The 23,704-nt window shown below is 42.0% G+C and overlaps 1 protein-coding gene across 2 annotated transcripts in view; it reads left to right on the top strand.

Annotated features, from left to right (window-relative positions):
* LOC147688905 (peroxisomal carnitine O-octanoyltransferase-like) overlaps positions 1 to 23,704 on the top strand; it is a 553,955-nt gene that overhangs the window by 117,365 nt on the left and 412,886 nt on the right. For both annotated transcript variants that reach the window (XM_086941801.1, XM_086941802.1), the window contains one exon: positions 2,990 to 3,114. In XM_086941801.1, the coding sequence (XP_086797927.1) occupies positions 2,990 to 3,114 (125 nt within the window). The remainder of the gene's footprint in view (positions 1 to 2,989; positions 3,115 to 23,704) is intronic.

Here is a 23,704-nt window from a genome sequence, read left to right as displayed (position 1 = left end):
CGTCCGCAGGGGCAGCAGTGGTCCCTCCTTGCTAATTAGGATGTGACCGCCACCCTGGCGGTCACATCCTGTATTTTTAACATTGCGGCGGGTGCTGCTTGAAGCAGCACACGCTGCAGTGTTTAAAAAAACATGTTTTCCTTTGCGTGCACGGAGCTGCAGGCACCGCATGGTGCCTGCCGCTTCGTGCACGCAAAGGCAGGGGGGTACCATAGATACCCCCCATGTGCACCCCCCACCCCCCCCTTCACCCCTGGGGGCCCATAACGGGCCCCCGAAGACAACACTGTATGCCTTTCCACAGAGGAAATGCCGCCGTGGAAAGGCATATGTCCGCAGCCATCGTAATATGGCTGGCGGTGTCTGATAGACACCACCAGCCATGTCAGAGCTTTTCCGCCGCGGTCGGAAGGCGACCGCGGCGGAAAAGCGGTGGACGGAAAATAGATCCCCCAGCCATCCTAATCTGGCGGGGGGTCTTTTTCCAGTCCGCAGCGGATAATCCGCATCCTCCGGGCCGGCGGTGGCTTCCTCCGGGCTGGCGGTGGCTTCCGCCGGACCAGAGGATGCGGATTATCCGCAATCCTAATGAGCCTCTAAGTTTGGGGAATGGTTGTGAATCCCCAGAAATTGTCAATCCGTGGTTGGTCCGTACATGCGAGTGAGGTGCGCCCACCTCAGATTTCCTATCTAAGCCACTGACGAAAGTCCGTGCACCCGGCCGATTTCCTTGAGCGCCCCCATACTCATTGTGTGATGCAAAATTCGGAGACGAAGACGAAGACTCCTCAACATTTTAGCTAGCAGGGTGGCTTAGTGAGGTGAATGCTTGTTGCTGATCAACAGGTCTTAATTTCACATCCGAGCGAGCCAGACTCAGCCTTTTACTCATTCTGAGGCTGTTAAACCACGCAACACTTGTTGCTGAAAGCGCCTAGGAACACAAGAACTGAAGCCTCTATGAAGCGGTACCATAAAACAAGTTATTAAGCATCACCAGAGCGGGAGAAGGTGTGCAATTTGTAAAAATTTCAGTAATTTTCATGTTCTGTGTCTGTTAGTGGAGGGGGTTGTCCACGTGAAACCTGCATGCGAGATTCAGATGTCAGCTCAGTGCATGGCGAAAGGCATGCGTAAATCGCTGCTGTGCATGTGCACGCTTTTACAATCCCCAGGACACTGTCTGATTCGGTCAAGTCTCCTGTGAGTGCAAAGTCTGAAAACAAGCATTTGCAATGCAATAGGACTCGCATTCCGCGAGACCTATTGCATTAGAAACGGGAATGTGGGCCTCGAAGTAAAGGGGACAGTAGCCATGGAAGGATACAAATGACGACATGGCCGTCATGAGCAAGGACTAACAAGCCTAAAATCAATCGGAATGCAGCATTTAGGAACTAAGCAAATTAAAAAGATGGGCCGGAAAATGGGCGGAGCTTCCACAGAGCTTCCACGCTATACTGAATATTGCATGCCTCGCAAAGCGAGCAGCGCATGAGCGCTGTCGCCATAGGCTCGACCTAATGACAAAATAGCTCAAATGTACCTAAATCTCCAGGAAACACAAAGCCATCTTTCTTACTTAGAAATCCATTCATTAGCTTCCATTGCAGCAAGGAATCCATTTCCAGGTGCTCTGTATCTATCATATGCACAGTTGTTTCTGAGAAAAGGGCATTCTCTTTCCACACACTCTGGCCATGCAGAACTGATCCACAAGATGTCCAAAGTCTACTAAAGTAAACCCAGATAATTATAACATGGAGGAAAATCCAGCACTTCACCTTCAGAACAAAATAACTATAGACTCAAGTACAGGAAAGACGTGTAAACCCCTTTTTTCAAGGACACATTTTGAACTGTCCCTGAGATGCAGCACTGACTCACCATTCCACTGACTGGTCGCCACTCACCAATCAGTACTTACAGTCCTGATATCTTTGATTTTACCCACGTGACCTTTCTCCCATTTACTGATTGAATGACCTGAACATCGCCTTCTGTGAGTCCCCTGCAACTTCTGCTTGAGGATTTATGTTTTCTTGAATTGCGAGAATGACTGCAGAGCAAAACACCAACCCTATCCAGAATTCTCGAAATAATCAACTAAACAAATATTGCTCGATCTCTCAATCACTTATCTGTCCGCCTCCTTGTGTTCCTATGCTCATCATTATTTTGATTTCATTTGCAGTCTATATAGATATAAAGGGCGCGTTGTCATTATCAGTTGTCATTTATCAATCTCCATTGTCACTCTCCAAAACTTCACTCAAACACCCAGATCTGGTTGCTGTCTCGCTGTCCTACTTTTGCTCATTGACGACTTTGCTTCTTTATAATAAATGCTTATAACTCTGCTTTACCTGTGCTAGCCATTCTGCTTCTACTGTTAGACGGCTTCACTTTCTAAACTCTGGGCTGTCATATGCATTGCTGTATTTGAATTTTATTATATATTGTGTTCTTTTTTTTCTACCATGTCTACATTTTTGACAAGTAATTTGGAGAATAAACTGTTTAAATAAAATAAAAAATCAAATTATGAAATCAAAAAAACTAAATTAATTTGTTAATTCCGAGCTTATTGATATACTTTCTCGAAACTTAGCATATTTCGTGGGATAAATGCACTATATATAAGAAAGTAAATCAGAGTGGTGGGGAGTTGTATGTTGTTTGTGTGAAAAACCGACCACCCTCTCGATTTATAAGAAAACTATCAACTTTCTGGCCAAATTTTAGTTGCTCTTCTTAAGATAAGAGGTAGCTTTGGTTGCAGTTTCCAGAAGATTTGAAAACATTGTCACATTTTCTCCTTCACTGAGCTTTAGAGATTCTCGGTGATCACAAACATGTTCACCTAAATTACATTTTATCTCGACCTGCAGTTTTACATTTTTCTGAAACGTGTGTCACTATTCCAAAGAACTCTGCAAACCTGTTTGGTTGCAGATTGTTTTGACGTTTCGGATTTATTCTCTTTTAGTGAAACCGTTCTTAAACCAGGAAGAATATCAAAGGACATTGAATATTTCCAAAGCTTTTGAAAATGGGATTGGAAAAGAATTACAACAAAAATTGGAGGAAAGGGCCAGCACGAAACGGAATTGGGTACGTTACTTATGTATAATGTTTGTATGAATTTATATTGAATTTTGAATTTGATGCAGTATCTGAAGTATGTACTCACTGAAATAGAACATCACAAACTGAATTTGTAAAATAGTATTGAATTGGGAATTATCACATATCAAATACGGCTGTTTTCACAATTGTATTTGTGTGTTTAACCAGCGGTCCTTAATATTTTCAATTAGGAATTATTTTATTCACAATCAAATATATAAAACAATCATAATTTTGATTTTAATGGGAAGGTTGAGGGTTTTCTAAATTTAACTGAGGCTACTGATCGTCCAGACTACATTCTTCTGTTTGTTCATTTGCAGTGCTTTCACGATTTATTTCGAGGGCCCACTCTTAATTTTTTTGCATGCAACTTCAAATAATTTCACATTTGCGGAATGTTTTACATTTTTCAATTTTATTTTTTATATACACTCAATTAATCTGTTAATATTATTTCATTTTTTAATTATTCATGGACCCGCAAAGTAGATCCTTGTCAGGCTACACCACAAATGTCACAAAATTAACCTGTGCATCTGTGCATAAGTCTCTGGTAGTTTTGCACAAAAGTAGTCAGGCTTAACTTAGAGGCAAAGTGTAAAGTATGTATGCAGCACACAAACTAATAACGTGAAAACACTACACAATAGAAAATACCAAACCAATTTAGAAAAATAGTATACATTTTAATAAGTAAAATGATGAGATCAAATGACAAAAATCCAATCAGTAGAACTTGTTATATGCAATTTTAAAGCTTTAAGTAAAAATTGTGCAAAAAGCAGGAAGCACTAACTGTGATTATATGGTCACGCTGTACCAGGACAAAGCCTCAACTTCAAGCTGACTGTGATGGAGTGCAAGCCAGCTACAAGGACCAGGTTAGTCCAGCTGAAAAAGTTACCTTCTCAAAGTCCAGCACACAGAGTTCACAACATCAGGATTTCACAGGAGGAGCTCAACTGATGTCACTAAGGGGCCAGGGAATCACTTCTTGGGGATCAGGAACTCACTTCAGCCTAGGCAAGCAGATCTCAGGCAGGTCCAGTCGCAGGTTCAGGCAGGGCCTGTGGCAGCAGGTCAGCTTGACAGTTGCACGAAGGGCCCTGGAGCTCGTTGTGTTCCTGTAGCTCAGAGCAGTTGGTCAGCCAACTGACCCTTAGAGTCATTCTGGTAGTCCTGTGTTTAAGAAGATGACCCTCTCTCCTTCAAGCAGCAAGGGAGGCCTCAAGTAGTTATCTACTTTCTGTGGAGTCCCGCAGGGCTCCTCTCTGAGTCCACCTTGTTTAATATATACATGTCCCCGCTGGCAAAGGTGATCGGATCCTTTGGGTTGGAGGCCTTATCCTATGCTAATGATAAACAAATAATTGTGTCCATAACAAAGAACATAGAGGCCTCCGCAGCCAATGTTAACAGCTGCATGCAGGCTGTTGCCTCTTGGATGGCAAACAACTGTCTTCAAATCAATGGGGACAAAACCGAGGTTCTGGTCTTTAGCAACCAACAAAATATATGGCCCCACTCATGATGGCCAGAAATTCTTGGATCGTGTGCTTGCCCCTTTGCCTTGGCAACAAATCTCGGTGTCATAGATCTCCAGGTCAATAGAACTATCTCATCTTGTTTGTGGGTTATTAGGACTTTGAGGAAGATCTTCCCATTTCTTTCTCTCTCATCGCAAAAACACGCAGCTGTCACCCTAATTCTAGCTAGATTGGATCATTGTAATGCTCTGTATCGTGACATTAACCAGGGATCTATTCATAAGGTGCAGGTTGTCAAGAATGCTGTAGCAAGACTGATTTTGGACCTTCCCAGATTTCATTCGATCTCCGCTGCAATTTGAAAACTGCATTGGCTTGCAACCGAGAAGCGAATATTTTTTACAGCCCTATGTATTGTTTGTAGGGCACTTCATAATGCAGGTCCAGAAGGAATCATACACCTCTCCCAACGATACATCTCTACCAGATAGATGCGATCTGCCATCACAAATTGGTTGGTTTTGCCCAGATTTTAGAGGGTAAGGTGGGGAGGAAGAGCCTTTGTTGTGGCTACATCTATACTCTGGTACACCCTACCTACATCGATCTCCTGTCTTGAATCGCACCCTCTCTTATGTAAATCTTTAGAGAACTGGCTCTTTGCCCTCTAATTTCGTTAGAAGACAGATACTTCCTTGCTCTTTCCGGGGTTTCCGCTTTCAGCGCCTTGATGCCCTCGGGCATTGTTCACACTCTACAAGTTGATCATTAATTCATTCATAGTTCACATTAATTGGCTAGTAAGGAGCCAAAACTTACTTTCATCTCAGTAAGTCATTCATGAAGCATCGCAGATTTTTAATTTGTATTCTCTTTGTTGAAACGTATTAGTAAAAGGACTAGTTCTGCTCCACAATCCTACATATTCCATTTTCTCTTATCCTTTCTAATATACAGCTGAATCTTTCATCCCACAAAAAGAAAGCTACTACATCAAATTAATTAAAGTCCCATGGATGGATTCTTGAACAACAGAAACTACCAACACATGTTTTACGGCAAACTGACTGCTTCTTCTGTGCTTTAAAGATAAACATGCATTCCACAATAAATATCAAATATAATTTATTGTACCAATGATTTTCTATCAATTCCTTATCCTAAAAAATGTATTATGGCATTCCCCCACATAATATATGGATACCATTTTCACATATTTATTAATCTCAGGCCTAAAAACATACATATTTTATATTGAATTGAGGTAGTTTTCTGGCCTACTGTGACAGCCTATTGGTGGGAGAGATTTCTATATTCTGTTTGACTTACATTTTGTTAATACATAAATTCATAGACTTTGACAGGCTCCATTTTTACCTAGATTCTTCTAATTCACGAATAATAATTGTAGAATGAGTCAAACTAAAATGGCCAATAATTTGCTGATTCAAAGGCAATTAATGATGTTACCTTATATAAAATAGGCCGTAGTTCTAGGGTACCATTAATAGACTTCCAACACTTCTCATACTAATACTTATCTAAGCTTATATCTGATGTCAGTCTGGTGGGCATTTCTAAGCTCCCTGCCATGGCTATTTTTGCCTTTGGAAAATTAACTAATCTGGAGTCTTTCATCATACATGAAGCAGTGATCACTTCCCATACAGGAAACAGGTTTACACAAAAGCACTGCCTAATGAAAGCTAGATAAAATGATGAAAGAAAGCATATACCCTAAAACACTTGAAATTTCAGACAAGGAACTGCATGGCCCCCTGCACTCCCCAAGTATTAAGTGGCTTAAGTACATACACTATTGGTTTCATCTTCTATTTCAGTTTGATATATTTCTTGACCCCAAATCTGTTGTTTCCATCCCCAAAAATGACATAAAACAAAGGTTTTTAAACTATAAGAAGGAGTGTCATGATAGGGTGTCCGGAACGTTACAATCTGTGATGTTCTACCGGGATTACAATTTAAATACCGTTTTCCAACCTTACCTTTCTGGTGTCACTCGTAATTCTCACTGGTTTGTTTTAACACGCTTAAGGTTGGGAATCGTACACCATCTTGTTGCATTCCCTGTAATGAAAGCCAGATCTGATACCATATGCCCTTGCGATAATATTTCAAGTCAGAGCTGCTGCCATTTTTTATTGTTTTGCAAATGTTATCATTCTTTTAGGGTACTATATCTAAAACCCATCTTTTTAAAAAATAATGTTCGTTCTACGAAGAATGCTTTACAGCTATTATGCTCTTTAAAGGATCTGGATATCTGTTTTTTCGTAGCGTCATATATACTAAAATGTACAGCTGCCAGGAAAGCCATAGTCATTTGATACATTTGATCGTGTTTTGTTATTAACTTTGGCTTCCTGTCTGTAGATTTGTTCGTATATCTGTATGTATTATAAATGAATTTAGTTTGTATTAGGAAACAGACCGTGTATCATCCAAATCCTAATTTTTACTGGTCAAATCATGTTTTTAGAATATTACATATTATGTTTATGATGGTTTTTAAATAGTTTTTAGATTTAGCAATTTTGATGAAATTTTAGGAATTAATGTTACATATGTAAACTTGTTCTGCTTGTATGGTTTGTTTTACAAATCGAATAAAAGCTTTTGAACTGAACTGAACTGCATGGCCATGCTGTTTAATACAGCTTTACTTTAGGTCTCGCCTAGACAGCGCTTGCTCTGGCTCTTCAATACATGTTGTATACACTCTGTGAGCTTACAGCTGGCCCAATGCTTTCTATTTGTTATTCTCAGTGTCCTTTGTAAATCCTTGCTTGTATGTGGTCATTCTCTTGTAAATGTCCCTCCTTTTTGTGTGTTGTTCCCTTCCACAGTGCATGGCGCAATTACTTGTACCCTTACACATTTTTTTGCTTGTATGTTTTTTCTACACTATTTTTTTTCTTTGCTTTCTGCAAGTCTTTCTGAAAGCCTAGCCTTTGTTCGTGTGTCATCTGTAAAGCTTCAAAACCTCTTGTTATAAATATTTTGCTTACTGTATACAACTGCAAGACAGCATGGTATGGCTTTTTAAAGCTATTTTAATTATTTATTTGCTTTCTGTGTTCGTGTGTCTGTATCGTCTGTAAATCTTAAAAACCCGTTTGTGTTTGATTTGGAATAGCAGAGTTTACATAACACAGCCATAAATTCCAAAGTGCTGTGGGAATGAGAAGCTGCAGCCATCTGTTTTAAGTCATGTTGAGGATGGGCTGGCTGGTGGGTGGAAAGCACGATCATGTTTTTGAATTGCGATTTTAATTACAGCAAAGCTTACTTTCTTTCGTCCCTCTCTTCCCAACGAGAGAGCGTCACCAAATATTGGAGCAGTTTGTCAGAGCCTTCTAGTGGTAAGCAAAAGGCCTCTTTCAAAAGGCAGCCACCTGCTCCGCACATCCAATGTTTGCCCCTGTTTTAATTTCATAGCTGTTTTTTCTTATCTTGCTGCTACTCTTTTGAGATGTAAGTTGAAGGAGAAGCAGTGGCATTTCACTTGATTCTCCCTATAGTCCTATTTGCCATCTTGTGATTCGTTTTCAGGGGAGAGCTGCCGGCCATTGCAATGTTTTTTTTCTCCTGTTGATTTAGGAGAGGAGGGTGCGAGTCCTTGCATCTTTTCATGATCATGGCAGGTCGCAGTGAGCATGGGACTGTGTTTGGAAGAGGGCCTTCAACTAAAAAAATCAAGGCTTACAAAGTGAGTTTGGAGATGGCTGTGGGAATCCGTCTCTCCTCTTTCCCTATGAGGTGAATGTAGGGCTACAAACTGAACCCGCATGGCTTCCAAATCTTTCCACTGCAGTGTAGAATCTTGCATATCTCAATGCCAATTCAGCCTCTTAGCATTGTGACCCTGGAAAAAATGCAGTCCCATTCTCATTCATTAAACTTTATTCGGTTCACATAGTAGAAAGCCATAACAGTTACAATACATCAATACATAATAGGGCCATAAAAATTACATTACATCAATGCGTAAATAGGGCACCCAAAAAATATTTACAAGTTAAAAAGTACAATAAATCCATTGTTCGGTCAGTGAGAGTGGGGTCGGGTTGCATCACAATATTTGTTGACAGAGATCAATTCATAAAAATACACAGCATCCAGGTCACTTAGGGTTCTAAACATTTCCTGTACCTCAAAGAGCATTTTAGAAAGCCAACAACAAGCGGAATGTATTCAGGCTTTAAAAGTTGCAAAAAATAGAGAGCGGGGCGAACCTGAGAAAAATTAAGCTTTTTTAAAAGTGATTTTAAAAACAGCCTCCTAGAAGCTTCATAAAAATGGCAAAAGAACACAAAGTGTAGCAGATCCTGTGGAGACACGTTGTCACAGCCACAGGGTGCTAACACTTTTCCTTTGCAGCTCCCCTTAGGTACAGCTAATAAAAGATGGAAGTAATCCAACCTGAACCTGATTAGCTCATGCGCTGACATGGGCCATGAGAGGTATAGCTCCATTGCTAAGGATGTTCTAAGCATCATATGTTTACGGGTGCCACTTTTCAACAGTTCCTTCTCCTCTCTCTTAGCTTGTTTGCGTATTATAAAAGCTTCTTTCACAAAGGCCACATCTGCCTTAGTAATACAATCAGGTGTTAAAAAAAGGTCCGAACGACCCAACTCACTAAAGCACCCCTTTAAATAATTGAGCCATGGTATATCGATCATGTGGTCCAGGCTCAGGGTCTCTTTTAATAGTTTATGTGTAAGATCAAGATCTTTGTTTAACCAACTTTTAAGCCAAAAAAGCAATGGGCGCATACCCAAGGTGTCACAGATATATGGGAGGCCAGTTTCTTCATGAACAGTAAAATTTGCAGCCGCTTTAGGAACCCCCAGCAACTGCTTTAAAAAATTGTTTTCTGTCACCTGGATTCCCTCCACACCCATATATCCCCACAATTCACTCCCATAGGTGGCTATAGAGACACTCTTAGCTTGGTAGATTTTCAGCATTGCAGCCAAGGGACGATTACCCATTTTAGCTGCAAAGCTGAAAATCGCTGCATTGGACCTGGTCACCTCGCCCCTTTTCTTCTTAATTAAGGCATCCCTGTTCATGCGGTCGTTCAGAAGGACGCCGAGGTAGGAGAAAATCGGGAATATCGGTACTCTCTCTTCATTCACCATGAATGCGTACTGACGTTTTGGACGGAGCCCTACCTGCATTATATATGATTTTGTATTATTTATGGCCAGGTCTCTCTCTGCCATAAACCCACGGAAGGTGTCAAGCAGGATTTGCAGACTTTTGGGGGTTCGCGCCAGGAGAACCGCGTCATCTGCATATAGCAAGACGGGTAGTCCCCTGCGTCCCACGTACGGGATCTCAGCCCCAGTTTCCTACAGGGTCTTATCCAAATCGTTAATGTACAGGTTAAAAAGAAAGGGGGCTAAAATACACCCCTGTCGTACCCCCCTTTCTATATTAAAATCCCTAGTAACCCTCAGGTCCTGAATGTACCTAATATTCGCCCTGGTATCTCTACGTAAATCCCTCAGGAAGTCCACAAAATTTGCCTCCACCCCCATGGCCCTCATGGACTGCCACAGCCTTTCCCGGTTGACGCAGTCAAAAGCGGAGGAAAGGTCCATGAATGCCATGTAGATTGTCCCCTGGCGGGCGATGGTGTACTTTCCGAGAATTAGATAGAGATTGACGCATTGTGCCACAGTTGACCGACCTGGGCGAAACCCAAACTGAATGTCGGATATAATCCTGTTTTCTTCCGCCCAGGCATTCAATCTATTTAGTACAACACCACCTACAACCTTTACCACAGAATTGATAAGGGAGATTGGTCTATAATTTGTGGTACAGTTACGATCTCCCTTCTTAAAAACTGGAACTATTGTTGAAATTCCCCATGAATCCGGGCACCCTACTTTCCCGGCCGCGTTTAACACAGCCACCAATACTGACGACCATAATGAGGGGTTAGATTTAAAAAGGTCCGGCGGAACGCCGTCCGGGCCAGGAGCCTTCTCACAAGTGAGGCTATTGATCCCATCTTCCACTACTCGTGCCGTAAAGACAACCTCGTTCCCATAGTTGTGTTTTTTAAACTGTCATTTTAGAAAGGACTGGCATGATTCACACACGGACCATTACTTTTTCCCGCGCTTGCCGTTTATCGAGACGTACCAACCCGCCACCGGACGTAGGGAGCCCTGCCGACCATCTTCAGGCAGGGAGATCTTTTAACCCTACTCGCTACACACCTAAGGACTAAGAACCTCCTTAAGTCTCTGAGACCCGAAAAAGACAAGTACCCATCTTTTTAGGTTATCAGAACTGTACCAAAAATGCATCAACAATAGACCAGCCATCAAATTGGAAGTTTTTTGACAAAATCTTAAACAAACTAGATCTATTCTAGTAGAAATCTAGAATATCCAGGAACGAATTTTATCCAGGATCCATCCACATAAAAGGGTTCCGGTTGGCGGGCTTAACTACTTAATTACCGATACTATCAGCTTTAATTTATCTGACATCGAAAGAATTCTAACAAGAAAATGAAAATCTATTTTTAAACAACTCCTTGCTAAAAATTACCTATTTATATTGTGTGGCTGCTCCAGGAAGAAGGCGCTGGCCGCCGAAACGCGCGTAGAGACCGAATTTTCATGCCACCAACCCCCATTTTTTACTGTTTGTTAATTTAATAATGTGCAATTGTCAATTATATACTGTGACTTTTTAACTGCTATTTGATGTCATATAAATGACCTTTTTTAATTGTGTTAATTGTTTAATAAAAACTTATGTTTTAGCCAGCTGTAGTTTACTCTTATATATCTTTGATCTATATGTGACTTTTTATTGTCAAATTGCCTAGGTTGTTACTTTTCAATTATGATTCACACACATGCCATTTACTCTGATTTTTATGTACCTTTTAGTCTCCGTGTCATTTCTATGGTGTTTTCACTACGCTTCCTCTTTATGGCAGTCCACTGTCCTGTATCTTTACCTTTCCACCCCACTATTCCCTGACCCCCCCCAAGCGCTTTCACTGTCGCCTATATGTACTCTATTAATTGTCACTCCTCTCGTCATATTCTCACATTTTTCTTTTATTGGGTATTTTTCTTCTTGCTACTTTGCTATCTATAACACTCTCTACTTCATGGCCACTCTTTTGCCATTAGGTTCCCTTCACTGCAATCTCTGCTTCTAATCCCACCTGTTATCACTCAGCCTGCAATGTCTTGCCTCTGACTTCTTGTATGTTGCTTGTCTCTATTTCCAGGTCATACATTTTTTGTCATATATGTGCTACTTTAGGCACACTTAATCTTAACTGGTTTCAGTTTTCTGTGGAGTAGAATTAATCCAGCAGAGGGATGCTGCAAAACATTTTGGGCTTCTGGCAGAGTAGGACTCTCTTCCGTAGCATGAATTAGATAAAGTTGAGGAGTGTTTCCCTTTCATACACATTTTGTAGGTGGAGCCAGCTGCATGTATTAGCGATAGGCTCTTCTTTAAGTATGCGTAATTGTTCCGACGCATAAATCCAGAAACTTGGCCTGGAGTGCTGTTCCAGTTGGGACACTAGGGATAGGGCAGCAGCAATAATGGTACTCTGCATTGTATTGCTTGATTTGGACTGTCCATGCCTGCTTCTTCCCATGAGATCTGATGGTAAAGGCAAGAGCTTACTTTGTATCAAGGGCTAACCCTGATTATCATGAGGAATACTAAAGTGAACAATAGCTGCCCGGGAACACCCTGGTCAGTTACTCTGTGTGTGTCCAGCAGATTGCTGTGGATATGTCTGGTTAGAAGTTTGTGCCTTCACCCACTGGTACATATCGGTATGGCACCTCGCCCTGGGTCTGTCCCGAAGATGTGAGAGTGATGACCTAAAGCACTGCCAGCCTCTCAGCTCTCTTTCTTGTGAGAGATACGAACGCACTGCTCCTGGTTATGAAGAACAGTGAATATTAATCAGTCAGTCATGGAAGGGCTGGAGTAGGACCTGCCCAAACTCAGTACGTCCAAAATTAGTCTTGTCTTAGGCACACAGTTAATGACAGGATAAAGGACAGGTGATCTGTTAATCAACACTCAGAGATGCAAAAAATAATCATACAACTAATGTCCTGTAATCACTGACAGCCTTGAAAGTAAATTATCACTGAGGCTGGTGAAATGCGGGTCAGGTGACAACCCTAAACCCATTCTTCTACCTTTCGCTGATTACACATCAGCGTAACACATCTTCCCTGCTTTCTTGTGCCTCCACCCCTTTCTCCTTTTACTTCCTCTATTTTATATATTTACCTCTTTTCCTTATTCCCCCTATTTCCTACTGTCGTCCCTTGCCCTACTTTTTTCTTTCTAACCTGTCCCTCCCACATCCACCTTGTCCTCAACTTAGCTGTTGCTTCCATTTCCTTACATTGGTCCTTTTTCCTCCTCCATTTTCTCACCACAATCCATCTGGGACATTTCTCTCATTAGTCTTTGTGTTCCTTTTCCTCCACTGAACTGTTCAACCCCATTTCTTTCTATATGTTCGTCTTATCTCTTCTAGCACTACTATGTTGCTGTTCTATTTTCTCATCACAGTCTACTCAAGACCCTTTTCTCCCATTATTACTTGTCCCCCTTTTCCTTCTCAACTGTTAATCCTCTTTTTAGTTTGGAGCCTGTCTGTTTTTTTAAAGACATCTTGGGCAATTTCGAAATCTTACCTAAGAAAGCATTCTGCTGGCTGCTTACCATTGGCTTTGTGGCTTTTTATTGCTGGCTTTATTTGCTTTAAGCTGTTCAGCTTGAGTTTGCCCCTCCCGTTGCCAAACCTTGTTTACAGTATTCTTCCACAAACTTTCTTTCTTTAACCAGGCCTGCAAATCTAGTACTTATCTTGTCATAGTAAATGTGCATTTAAGGACAGAAGTCAGATATCAAGCTCTCTCTTCTGAGGGAGCTTGGCGTTTACTTTTCTTTCTTGGACTTCATGGTGAGAGAATATATGTGACAATCCTGCTGAGTATCCATGTAAGAGGAGAGGTTGTGGGATTTTTTTTTCTCTAACAAACAAAAATGAACCATGCTGATGTTTCAGAATATATGAGAATTAGTACAAATAAAGCACATTTTTAAAAAGTGTGATGGAAACAAATATTTGAATACGATCAAAACAAATTAATACACTGAGTGATGACATTTGCACACCTTATCGTTTGTGTGCAGTAAAACCATATTTCGGTGCAAATGTAATGGCCATTCCAATTGAAAATGTGTTGTCTGCAATGTCAGTGCACTACCACACCATGCCATTCCACTCCAATCTGTGCTCTTCCTCTCTATGCCACACCACTCCATTCTATAACACTCCATGACATGCCACTCCACTCTAACCCCCTCCACAGTAAGACACTCTACGACACGCCATGACACTACACAACACAACACAACACGCCACTCCACTCTACGTCCCTCCACACCACTTACCCCACTCCACTCTACCCCACTCCAATCTGTTCCACTCCAATGTACCCCCATCTCACTCCACTTCACTAAAGTCTACTCCAATCTACTCCACTACACCCAATATACCCCACTCCACTCCAGTCTACCCCAACCCAATTTACCCACCCCACTCCCCCATCCCAGTCTACCCCACCCCAATCTACTCCACTTTAATCTACCCAACTCCTGTCTACTCCACTTCAATCTACTCCAATCCACTCCACTACTATAACTCTACCCCCTCCTCAACAATCTACCACAATCTACTCCACTCTGCTCCAATCTACCCCAGTCTACACCACTCCAAACCAATCAAATCTAACCCAATCCACCCCAATCTACTCCCATCTACCTGACCCCACTCCAGTCTATCACACTCCACTGTGCTCCACTCCAATCTACCCCAGCCCAGTTTACCCCACTCCATTCCAGTGTACCCCACTCTACTCCAAACTCCACTGCAATTCATCCAACTCTCCTCCAACCTACTCCACTCAACCATAATCTACCCCACTCCACTCTAAACTACCCCACTCCACTCTATTCTACCCAACTCCATCACACTCCACCCAATCTACCCACTCCATTTCACTCCAATCTACCCACCTCCAATCTACCCCACTCCAGTCAAATGTATCCACTCCACCCAATCCACCCACTCCTTCTCAAACTACCTCACTCCAACACAATCTACCATATCAACGCCACTCCAATCTACTCCACTCCAGTCTACCCCTTTGTACCCCAATTTACCTCACCCAACCCCACCCCACTTAAGGTCACTTAAGGCCAACCTACTCTACTCCACTCCAATCTACCTGACTCTCCTCCAACCTACCCCACTCCAAATTATCCCTCTTCATTCTCCCCCCTCCGACCTTCCCCAATCCTCTGCACTCTTTCCTAATCTACCCCACTCCTATATATCCAGATCCACTCTATCTCAATCTACTCCACTCCACTCTTCCCCACTCCACCCCAGTCTACTCCACTTCACCTCAATCTTCCCAACTCTCCCATTTCAATCTACCCTACTTACACTCTTTCCCATTCCAATACACCTCACTCCAATCTTGCCCACTCCAATCTACCCCACTCAAATCTACCCTACCCCATCCCAAACTACCCCGCACCACCCCAATGTACCTCACTTCCCAATCTACCCCTCTCCACCTCATTCCACCCCATACCAAACTACTTCATTCTACCCCCACTCCATTCCATACTACTTTACTAATCCACCCAATCTATCCCACTCCTGTCTACTTCACTCCAATCTACCCACCCCACTCCACTCTTCCCCAGTCTACCCTACTCCACTCCAATCTACCCCAAAATATCCCACTCCACTCTACCCATATATACCCCACTCCAATCTACTCACTCTGATCTATCCCACTCCAATCTACCCCACTCTAATTTACTCCAGTATGCTCCACTCAAATCTACCCCACTGCACCCCAATCGACCCCATTCCAATCTACCACTTTAATCTATACCACTTCCCCACTCCAATCTTCCTCACACCACAAACCCACTCCAATCTACCCCTCTTCTGCCCACTTTACCCCAATCCACCCCATTCCATTCTACCCTACTCTACCCCACTCCACTCTGTGCCAATCTATCCCATTACACTTTACTTCACCCCACTCCATGCCAATAACTTTTAGCCATGCTGAACAACAGCCGCACCGGAGTATATAATGGCTACAACTCCTTGCCAAAGCCAATAGCTCTTGTGTAGGCGAGAACTACTGGATTTTGCCAATGCTTGTTATAAGTAAGTGAATGTAAAAAAGTGTACTTCCGCTAGGCCAGTCTAATATTTAGTGCCTACAGTGCAACCGAAACTGCTTCATATCACAAAACATTTCCCTGACAAACACTGTGTACTGGACTCTCCTATCTTTTTGGCCTTCCTGTGACTAGTAAAAAAGCGTTAATTTACACTACAGTTAATCAGCATGCTAATGTTCAAGAGTGTTCAGGTGGAATCCATTGTAAAAATCCCATTTTATCAGCATCAACGTCTTGGGTTTTTTCTACCAACTGTGGTCAGTTTGCTGTGAGAACTTTGTTTTCACCCTTATCAACATAGTCCAGTGTCCGGTAGGGTGTTCCACACACCCATAACCTCAGATGAGCAAAGAGAGGCTCAAGAGCTGTTGGTAGATTTTATTTTTTAACCTAGATCTACCTGTTGTATCTTTTCTGAGAAACGTTTGCTCGACCCTTGTATATTAAGCTTTTGTGCTTTGTATGTGCATTTGTGCATAGTCTGGTGCTACTCCTTTAATCAAATGATTCTATAGTGTTATAAAGTTGCCGGATTTTGTAATAAACCTATTTTAATTTTAAAGTAGTGCCTTTCTTATTTTGTGGTTGTGTGTGATCCGTATTTCTGTCTTGCCTTTCTAACTGCACTGGACTGCATATTTGTTCTCATAGGTTGGTTCCTTTCGTGTTGCCTCTAAGAGCTATGCAATCTGATTCTCTCTATCTGGTCTGATTTTAAGGGTTTCCTTTCGTGAGTTTTATCCGCCCAGTGTTCCTGTATATCAACACCACCTATCCCCTAAAATACACCGTCCAGCTATTCAAAAAAGTCACGGGATCCTACCCCCTTGTTTTTTAGGTCTCGCTGAAGCCATCCCATCAGGGATGGTGGCGAGATTAAAGTAAGGGCTCTGAAAAATGCACCCAATGGCGGATTGCCTACAGTGCATGTGAGCCGGGGGCGCCTGCACATCGCACACCATTTGGGAGCCTGTGCGCCTCAGCATCAGACTTCAAAGGAATCCGCTCCCCCACATCAGACTTCAAAGGAATGCGCTCCACCGCCCCCGCCACAGCAATGCAGAGAGCTTGTTTCTTTGGCAAAGGCCATTTTAAGCTCTTCTTGTTACTTTTCTGCTGAGTTAAATTGCATTATAGTTTTGAATGCCCTATTCAATTTGTATTGTCATTTTTCCAAAACGTGTAACTTTTTGGTATCATTGTGAGAAAGGTAGTACTTATGCATCGTTTTTGTGGCTTGTCGCTCACTCATTTTTAGTAGGATTTGTCTTGAAATGGTGGCCGTGCTGCCCACTGATTAGACATTAGTGAAACCGGTTTACCTCTGAAGATTACCCCGTTTGTGGAGGCAGGGAACCCGACTTCCTGCATAATATACACGGGACAGTTCCGAAAGATTGATGCAAACCGAGCTTTTTGCCAGTGAAAATAACTTAGAAACGTAAACTGTTACATATTCAAATGCCTCTCACCCAGCGTCGTTGGAAGTGCACTATACAGGCTTTCCATTATGCTAATTTCCAATCACTGTAAGGTGTCAAAACTTAACTTGAAGATAGCCCCACATACACACACAACCCCACACACACACAACCCCACACACACAACCCCCCACACACACAACACCCCAGACACACACAACCCCACACACAACCCCCCTCTCACCACTCTCCCCTCTAACACCTCTCACCACTCTCCCCTCTCACCACTCTCACCACTTCCCACTCCCCCCACTCACCACTCTCCCCACTCACCACCCTCCCCTTGCCCCTATCACCGCTCTCCCCTCTCACCACTCTCCCTTCTCACCACTCTACCCTCTCACCACTCTACCCTCTCACCACTCTACCCTCCCATCACTCTACCCTCTCACCACTCTCCCCTCACCACTATACCCTCTCACCACTGTACCCTCTCACCACTCACCACTCTCAACAATCTCCCCTCTAACCTCACTCTCCCCTCTCACCACTCTCACCCATCTCCCCTCTACACTATCACCACTCTCCCCTCCCACCACTCTCCTCATTCACCACTCTCCCCTTTCACCCCTTTCCCCTCTTACAATTCTCCCCTTTTCCCACTCTACCCTTGCACCACTCTCCCCTTTCACCACTCTCCCCTCTCACAACTCTCTCCTCTCACCACTCTCCCCTCTCACCACTCTCCTCTCTTACCACTTTCCCCTCTCTTCTCCTCTCCTTCCTCTCTCTCCTTCATCTACCCTCTCCTCACTCTCCCCTCTCCTCTCTACCCTCTCTCCTTTCCCCTCCCTCCTCTCCCTTCTATCCTCTCTCCCCTCAATCCCCTGTCTCCCCTCTCTCCTCTCTCTCCCCTCTCTCCTCCCTTTCTCCTCTCTCTCTCTCCCTTCTCTCCCCTCCCCTCTCCCATCTCTCTCCTCTCTACTCACTCTCCCTTCTCTCCCCTCTCCTCTCCCATCTCTACTCAAGGCACACACAATTGTCAATGAGCAATTACACTGCACTCTATGCAACATACACTCCAAATACCACTCAGTGCCACATAATTACATGCTACACATTTACACTGCGCTTAACGCAACATACACTCCAAATACCACTCAGTGCCACATAATTACACGCCACATAATTACACTGCACTCAATGCAACATACACTCCAAATACCACTCAGTGCACATAATTACATGCCACATAATTACACTGCACTCAATGCTACATACACTCCAAATACCACTCAGTGCCACATAATTACACTGCACTCAATGCAACATACACTCCAAATACCACTCAGTGCCACATAGTTACACGCCACATAATAACACTGCCTTCAATGCAACATACACTCCAAATACCACTCAGTGCCACATAGTTACATGCCACATAATTACACTGCACTCAATGCAACATACACTCCAAATACCATCAAGTGCCACATAATTACACGCCACATAATTACACTCACTCAATGCAACATACACTTCAAATACCACTCAGTGCCGCATAATTACACGCCACTTAATTACACTCTACTGAATGCAACACACACTCCACGCAATACCACTCAGTGCCACATAATTACACACCACATAATTACGCTGTACTGAATGCAACATACATTTTTACAACACTCCCTAGCACACGTATGGTTATAATACAGTTCATATATGTCAGTGTTTCCACCGGTTCTTGCAGGAAAAGTAGAGAAGAATTCTTGTTATTGTAATTCAATTCCAAGTTTTATTCTTGTTAACTGGAAACGTTCACACAGCCAACACGTGTTTCGTCGTATTTGGGAATGTAGCCCACGACTTTTTCAAGGCTATTTCCAGGTCTGTATTTTCTTTAGTGTAATGCGGTGATAATTCCAACCCGCTCTACGGGGGACTTGGGTTGTGTATCCGGTAGGGGATTCAAAATATCTTTTCTGTCTCCAAATGTGTTGCAGTGGCTTTCGCCTGTGATCCGCGCTTGGTACGTTCTCTATCGGTCCCCCGTTCATTCGAAGCCTGTCCGCTCGAGTACATATGCGGGTTGGAATTATCACCGCATTACACTAAAGAAAATACAGACCTGGAAATTGGAATTGAATTACAAGAACAAGAATTCTTCTCTACTTTTCCTGCAAGAACCGGTGGAACACTGACATATATGAACTGTATTATAACCATATGTGTGCTAGGGAGTGTTGTAACTTTGATGCAGTAGCCAAGTTTAAAAGGAATAGTGGTTCCTTTTACCCTATAGCACCGTCTAATAAATTAGCAATAATCATATTGTGTTACCCTCTAAGAGGCGCCATTTAACCTATAACAAACCACTACCAAGTTCAGTTAGTTGAATACAACATACACTCCAAACAAAACCGCTCAGTGCCACATAATTATATGCTACATAATTACACTGCGCTCAACGCAACATTCACTCCAAATACCACTTAGTGCCACAAAATTACACACCACATAATTACACTGCACTCAACGCAACATACACTCCAAATACCACTCAGTGCCACAGAATTACACACCAAATAATTACACTCTACTAATTGCAACACACACTCCACACAATACCACTCAGTGCCACATAATTGTATGCTACATAATTACAATGCAACATACACTCCAAACAATAATCCTTCCTCTCTCTCCTTACTCTACCCTCTCCTCACTCTCCCCTCTCCTCTTTACCCTCTCTCCTTTCCCCTCCCTCCTCTCCCTTCTATCCTCTCTCCCCTCTCTCCCCTGTCTCCCCTCTCTCCTCTCTCTCCCCTCTCTCCTCCCTTTCTCCTCTCTCTCTCCCTTCTCTCCCCTCCCCTCTCCCATCTCTCTCCTCTCTCCTCACTCTCCCTTCTCTCCCCTCTCCTCTCCCATCTCTCCTCAAGGCACACACAATTGTCAATGAGCAATTACAGTGCACTTTATTCAACATACACTCCAAATACCACTCAGTGCCACATAATTACATGCTACACATTTACACTGCGCTCAACGCAACATACACTCCAAATACCACTCAGTGCCACATAATTACACGCCACATAATTACACTGCACTCAATGCAACATACACTCCAAATACCACTCAGTGCCACATAATTACATGCCACATAATTACACGGCACTCAATGCTACATACACTCCAAATACCACTCAGTGCCACATAATTACACTGCACTCAATGCAACATACACTCCAAATACCACTCAGTGCCACATAGTTACACGCCACATAATAACACTGCCTTCAATCCAACATACACTCCAAATACCACTCAGTGCCACATAATTACACACCACATAATTACACTGCACTCAACGCAACATACACTCCAAATACCACTCAGTGCCACAGAATTACACACCAAATAATTACACTCTACTAATTGCAACACACACTCCACACAATACCACTCAGTGCCACATAATTGTATGCTATATAATTACAATGCAACATACACTCCAAACAATAACACTCAGTGCCACATAATTACACGCCACACAATTACACTCTACTGAATACAACATACACTCCTCATAATACCACTCAGTGCCACATAATTATATGCTACATAATTACACTGTTGCTATCTATCTATCTATCTATCTATCTATCTATCTATCTATCTATCTATCTATCTATCTATCCATCTCTCTATCTATCTATCTATCGTCCTCACTCTATCTATCTATCTATCTATCTATCTATCTATCTATCTATCTATCTATCTATCTATCTATCTATCTATCTATCTATCTATCTATCTATCTATCTATCTATCTATCTATCTATCTATCTATCTATCAATCTATCTATCTATCGCCCTCACTCGATCTATCTATCTATCGCCCCTCACTCTATCTAGCTATCGCCCTCACTCTATCTATCGCCCTCACTCTATCTATCTATGGCCCTCACTCTATCAACCTATCAATCTATCAATCTATCTATCTATCTATCTATCTATCTATCTATCTATCTATCTATCTATCTATCTATCTATCTATCTATCTATCTATCTATCTATCTATCTATCGCCCTCACTCTATCTATCTATCTATCTATCTATCTATCTATCTATCTATCTATCTATCTATCTATCTATCTATCTATCTATCACCCTCAGTCTATCCATCGTCCTCACTCTATCTATCGCCCTCACTCACTCTATCTATCTATCTATCTATCTATCTATCTATCTATCTATCTATCTATCTATCTATCTATCTATCTATCTATCTATCTATCGCCCTCACTCTATCTATCGACCTCACTCTATCTATCGCCCTCACTCTGTCTATCTATCGCACTCACTCTATCGCCATCACTCTATCTATCTATCTATCTATCTATCTATCTATCTATCTATCTATCTATCTATCTATCTATCTATCTATCTATCTATCTATCTATCGCCCTCACTCGATCTATCTATCTATCGCCCCTCACTCTATCTAGCTATCGCCCTCACTCTATCTATCGCCCTCACTCTATCTATCTATGGCCCTCACTCTATCAACCTATCAATCTATCAATCTTTCTATCTATCTATCTATCTATCTATCTATCTATCTATCTATCTATCTATCTATCTATCGCCCTCACTCTATCTATCTATCTATCTATCTATCTATCTATCTATCTATCTATCTATCTATCTATCTATCTATCTATCTATCTATCTATCTATCTATCTATCCATCTATCCATCTATCTATCTATCTATCTATCTATCTATCTATCTATCTATCTATCTATCTATCTATCACCCTCAGTCTATCTATCGTCCTCACTCTATCTATCGCCCTCACTCTATCTATCGCCCTCACTCACTCTATCTATCTATCTATCTATCTATCTATCTATCTATCTATCTATCTATCTATCGCCCTCACTCTATCTATCGCCCTCACTCTATTCATCTATCTATCGCCCTCACTATATGTGTCTATCGCCCTCATTCTATCTGTCTATATATCTATTGCCCTCACTCTGTCTATCTATCACACTCACTCTATCTATCGCCATCACTCTATCACTCTATCACTCTATCTATCTATCTATCTATCTATCTATCTATCTATCTATCTATCTATCTATCTATCTATCTATCTATCTATCTATCTATCTATCTATCTATCTATCTATCGCCCTCAATCTATCTATCTATCGCCCTCACTCTATCTATCTATCTATCTATCTATCTATCTATCTATCTATCTATCTATCTATCTATCTATCTATCTATCTATCTATCTATCTATCTATCTATCTATCTATCTATCTATCTATCTATCTTGCTATCTATCTATCTATCTATCTATCTATCTATCTATCTATCTCCCTCACTCTATCTATCTATGGCCCTCCCTCTATCTATCGATCGCCCTCACTCCTTCTATCTATCGCATCACCACAGCATCACTCAGCACCACTACAGCATCACTCAGGGGCACCACTACATAACTATGCTCTACCACAGCATCACTGAATGCCACAGTATTACTCGTCGCCACCACAACATCACTCAGCACCACCACAGCATCAATCTGTGCAACCATTCAACACCAACTGGTTAAAATATGTTCTCTCAATGTTTCAAGCTTTATTACAAATGTTGCAAAAAGATGTTAATATTTCACTTCTGTTCTTGGATTTTCGTCACATTAAAATACACTGAACATAATCTTCACAAAAGTTATTTACAAAAGTTTAAGCTATTTCCATTATAAATGACAATAACTTTTATTTAAGTATTAATTATTTAAAAAAAGTTAAAAGCTATTGTTATTTGTAATATCAATACATCTAAGTCACGTCAATACAACACATATTGCATTACAAATGCTACAGGTGTCACATTTGCGAAAGTTAAAACTATTGGCATTGTAAATGACAAAGCTATTAATTTCGCTATTTTCAAACCCAACACATAAATACAAAATGTGTCATTTGCAATACCAATAGCTCAAACTTTCCTAATGCGAGACGTATTGAATTGCAAATGCTTGTTTTGTTTTGCAATTGGTTAAAGCGGTGTACAACAGACGGGCAGGGAGAGAAGGGCGGTATAAGAGGAGTGGGAAGAAGGAGGGTGAAAGGTAGGCCATAGTACACATGTCACTAGACATTCTGGCAGATTACAAACAGCAAGGATGCGTTCTTGAATGGTGACACCATCTCACAGCGCAGTGATAAAGAAAGAGAGACATCAGAGGTAGCAAGCACGGGCCGGGACGCGCTTTACAAACATTCACCAGACGAGTTGAAGTCTAAACGTTAGCAG

Source organism: Lissotriton vulgaris, chromosome 10, assembly GCF_964263255.1.
Source record: "Lissotriton vulgaris chromosome 10, aLisVul1.2, whole genome shotgun sequence".
NCBI lineage: Eukaryota > Metazoa > Chordata > Amphibia > Caudata > Salamandridae > Lissotriton > Lissotriton vulgaris.
The sequence above is the reverse complement of the archived record's forward strand: the minus strand, read 5'-3'. Positions and strand labels throughout refer to the sequence as shown.